Raw genomic sequence first — 4692 nt, forward strand, 5'->3', positions numbered from 1 at the left:
TCTGAAAAAGGTGGAGACACACGACTCAACTGCAGCTCCACTCAGGTCTAAGGACGGTTTTATTGTCTTTTAGCTCAAAGTTTTGGTTTTCAGCAACTTTTCTGTTTTGGTTCAGACTCAGTGCTCTCATAAGTCTTGTTTGTTGCTAAATTGACACATATAATATTCATAGACATGTTTTTATTTGTGTATAATTACCTGAAAATAAGAATCATTCCGTTTTTGTCACCTTTAAATAATATCTAAGGTAACAAAATCTACAGAGGATGTGGGTCCTCTTCCACAGAGTCCACCATTTTGCACCGCCATGTTTCTCAAAGTGAACAAATCAAACTCTGGTTCCTGATTCTGTCTTTCATGTTTTGCACTAGTTTCACAGCAGAGGTGCACTAGATGCTACTGCCAAGTTTGTAACATTATAAGAAGAAGTAAAAATTCCCAAAGAGTACTTAATTAATTAATTAATTAAGAGAATTAATCCTTTCATTTTATATAGACTAATAACTGAGGCTGCATTAATAAATTATTAGAGCAGATGAAGGGTATTAAAGGATTTTACTGAGGAGAGGAAGTCAGAATATAAATATTTCTTTATTAAAATGTCATTCACTCATAAATAATATATAGAAACATGTGACACAACAATCCCATTATTTCTCTCGTGTGTGTGTGTGTGTGTGTGTGTGTGTGTGTGTGTGTGTGTGTGTGTGTGTGTGTGTATTATGAACAAACAGCTCTTATTTACATATGTACAAAATGGTCCTCAGTTATCGCAGCAGAAATCAGCGAGGAAAACTTCTCTGTTTCTCCTGAAACACGACAGCAGTCTGAAGAAACTGGACGCAGAAAGTCTTTTTTAAGTTTGTCTTTTTGTGGAATATGAGTCCTCGTCTCCGTCAGGTTCAGAGCGGCTCGTAGATGCTGTTGGGTTCTGCAGCGGAGGGACTGGAACTCGCAGCAGGGCTGCTCTGAGGCGATCCGGGGCCCCGGGGGACCACGCTGTCGCCCGCGGGGGTCACAGGTGGATCTGTGCTGATCCGCTCGACGATGCTGGACAAACAGTCCAAACTGGAAATGAGCGACCGTTTACTGCTGCTGGAATCTGTAACAAAAAAAAGAGAAGTTCAACTTAAGTTAGATGAAATGTTTATTTTTTTTAATGTTTTTATGAGGAATATGTCACATTAGGAGGAGCTGCTAAAGGCAACAACTGTATTAAAAGAATGAGCAGCTGAATTGAAAGTTTTGAAAAAGTTTTACCTTTTGTTGAGGTAATTTACTTTTCTTCTTTAGATAAACTTAAAGCTTTGAATTTAAAAAAATACCTCAAAACATAGTATTTTTTTTAAAAAAAAGAGTAAATTTATTGAAGTGAAAATAAATGTTTAAATTGTAATATTTTCAATTAAAACTTTTAGTTTTTCCACTACTAAAAATCAGCTCACTGTGACCTTTTTTTTTCTAAAATTCAAAGGTTCAAGTTTCTCTGAAGAAGAAAAGTAAATTTTCTAAACTAAAGCTTATAGGTCAGCAAAACTTTTTTAAAGTTTATCTCAAAACTTGAGAGTTTGACTCAAAAATCTACTGAAATTTGAAATTTTAACTAATTGATCTATTTTATTTTTTTTACAGTGTATTAAACTGATCACATTACATTAAAGAGAGTTAAGCCATATTAAACTGCAAGAATGTAATTTTACTTTTAGTAAATTTTAAATGAGAATTAATGGACCGTTGTGCGTGACTTGATGAAATTAATTTCACTCCCCTCAGCCTCTCTGTGCAGAAGCTGTGTAAGACATTTGCAATAATACAAAAGGTCCTGCCGAGAGCAAGTGTTTGGTTTGTCTGCTCTGGGCTACTGTAGAAACATGGCGGTTCAACATGGCGGCCTCCATGGAAGAGGACCCTCGTCCTCTGTAGCTCATTTGAAGGTAACAAAAACACAGTGATTCTTATTACACTAATGAAAACATACAGTCATAAATCTGCTAAATTAAATGAGGAAGTAGATATATGTAGGGAGAAAACTGGTTTGTTGAGAGTAAAACTCAAACTTGACTTTCAAAGGGAGAACATTAAATTCCAGTGTTGTCATCTTAAAAGACAAATCTGTTGTATCAGTGAAGACTCTGCATATTTAAGAGGATTCATTTAAAAAGACAAATTGATCTATTAAAGAGGAGGCTAGTTACATAAAAAAAAAGGGAAAGTACAGACACACTAATGATTCAAATCAAAACAGAAATTGAAAGAGGTTTTGTGAAAAGAGAAACAGCTCATTCTGAAGTAGAAACACATCATAATAAAGGAATGAAACGTGTGAAACTGACCGTCTGCGGTCTGTCTGCAGCAGCTGGAGCCGTCACTGTTTTCAGTCGCAGTCGAACACGGAGAGATGAAATCCATCTGGAAACAGATCAATCAAGACCATGTCAGATCAATAAGTGGACACAAAGTTTGAGGAAAGGAATGATACACACATTTGATGAAAGTTAAAAGGAACATATCTTTTGAATTGTGGATGTTTTTATCACAATTACCTATTTATGTTTTTTAATAATAAATAGTATTTGTTCTGCATAGCGCTGATGTTAGGTAACAATTTGTGACTTAAAAAATATAATAACAACCAGATTTTCATGTGTTGATCAGCAAATTTTTGCACGCAAAACTTCCCTTTGCAGCACACAAAAAGGAGACAAAAGACTTGACATTGAAATAACTGATTCAATGAAAAGTAAATTAGCCATCTGGAATGAATGTGTGCTTTATTTTAGCTTATCTGATTGTCCAAATTATTTCAAAATAAAAGCAAAATGGTTTCAAATACATTTAAAAACTATTACACAAGTAAAGCAAAAAAAATTAAAGTATTTGAAACTTTCTAATGTGGGAGAAGTGCAGATGTCAGTGGTTTAGACTTTAAAAGAAAAGAATCTGGCCTAAAATGTGACTTTAAAGGTTCCCTTCATTGAAAAAGTATTGAATCTCTGTGGCCAAAAATAAAAATCCCAAACACATTCCAAACATTTCCTGCGGCAGCACATGAACCGTTCAGCTGTTCTTGAACTCACCATGCCATCGGAGCAGTTGGAGCGGGGGCTGGAGGCCGCTGAGTCCCCGCTGTAGTGTTCCAGCGGTGGGTAGAAGCTGTCATCGCGTCCCGCCCTCAGCAGCGCCTGCAGGGACTCGATGTAGCTGATGGCATTTCGGAGGATCTCCACTTTGGGCAGCCGCTGGTTCGGATTGGACGCTGTGCAGCGCTTCAGGGTCTCAAAGGCATCGTTGACTTTGCTGAGCCGTCGTCTCTCGCGCATCGTTGCCGCTTTCCTCCGGTCCGCATGCGTGGTTTTCCTCTTGCAGGCCTTGCAGGCCCACAGCAGGCAGTGCCCCGCCTGGTGGAGGCCCCCGGGGGCCCTTACGTGCTCGTCCTCCTCCTCTGCGATGGGGACGTGGTGATGGTGATGGTGATGAAGGTGGTCCTCTGACTTCAGCAGGCCAGCGTGCATCAGCCGGGCATCCAGGTCGTCAAAAAAGTTCATGTCGCTGGTGCTGAAGCAGGGGTCATCGTAGAGGTCATCAGCAGAGGAGAGTGGGAAGGGGAGGTCGGACAGATCCATCGAGACAGGATTCCCTGAGAGAGATGAGAGGACGAAGAAGAAGACGAAGGACAGGAGGAGGAAAAGTCCCCTGAAACGTCCCTCTGACGACTGCAAGAGAAAAATGTCCCCAAAGCGCCTTTTATTTGTTGCACAAACAAAAGACAAAAAGGGGAAACAGAAAGAGAAAGTGTGTGTTAAAAGTCTCCTGTCAGAGTCAGCTGACCTGATGAAAAAGTGTCTGTGAGGAGATCAGTGTGTTTAAAGGGACAGTCTGTGTAACTTCAGCTCCCTGCGCCTGCTGTGTCCTTATAAAGGAGTCAGAGTGGAGGCGGGGATGTGGTTTAAGTGACCAATGGTCTGAGGGGTGTGGTGTGTGTGTGAGAGAGTGTGTGTGTGTGTGTGTGTGACAGAGGAGGGAGGGTCAGTGAGGTGAAGCAATAAAGGAAGAAGGAAGCAATAAAATTAGAGTAAATCAGAGAAAAGCAGCTCTACTACAGGTTAAAAAGTCCAAAGAGAAACTTTAAATCATATAACACAAATATATAAGGTCATTTAATAACTTTAACTTTTTCTAATACAGCTTCATCTGGTTCTATATTTTCTTAAATCAAGTAATAAAATCACAAACAAGAAAAGGTTGCATGTTTCTTTTCAATAAACATATTTGGAAATCAGAAAACTGTCTCCGCTAAATGACTAGTTTAAAAAAAATAAAACAACTCTTTAAGATGTTTTATGCATTTTTCAGTGTTTAGAATTGTCAAGAATATTTGTTTTTTTTAAATCAAATGTACAATTATAATTCAGGAACATGAATCAACCTTTTAAGATGAACATTGTTCAGTGCAGACAGTTTTGTAGCCTCATGTTAACATGTGGTTTCACCTGATGTTTACATGTGATGACTGTTAAAAGTTTAGTCACAGTTTAGTAAAATGTCATTTTTCACAGTGAACACTTATGTATGTATGTGATCATGTTTCCCAAAACTGCAACATTATTTTTCTTAGTAAAACATCGTGTCAGAGACTGAAGTTCTGCTCACTGCAGCGTCGGACACTCGACTTCCAGCTGGAGTTTGTGATGT

At 38.7% G+C, this 4692-nt stretch overlaps 1 protein-coding gene across 1 annotated transcript; it reads right to left on the minus strand.

Annotated features, from left to right (window-relative positions):
• Positions 1–572: 572 nt before the first annotated feature.
• Positions 573–4226, minus strand: LOC146332547 (myoblast determination protein 1 homolog 1-like). Its single transcript, XM_084728690.1, has 3 exons — positions 3078–4226; positions 2334–2409; positions 573–1102 (listed from the first exon to the last, which is right to left on the minus strand). Exons 1-3 carry the CDS (start codon positions 3621–3623, stop codon positions 903–905), a joined length of 822 nt encoding a protein of 273 aa, XP_084584816.1. The 5' UTR covers positions 3624–4226; the 3' UTR covers positions 573–902.
• Between the last annotated feature and the right edge of the window lie 466 nt (positions 4227–4692).

The sequence above is a fragment of the Lutjanus erythropterus genome, chromosome 1 (assembly GCF_056507025.1).
Source record: "Lutjanus erythropterus isolate fLutEry1 chromosome 1, fLutEry1.hap2, whole genome shotgun sequence".
NCBI lineage: Eukaryota > Metazoa > Chordata > Actinopteri > Lutjaniformes > Lutjanidae > Lutjanus > Lutjanus erythropterus.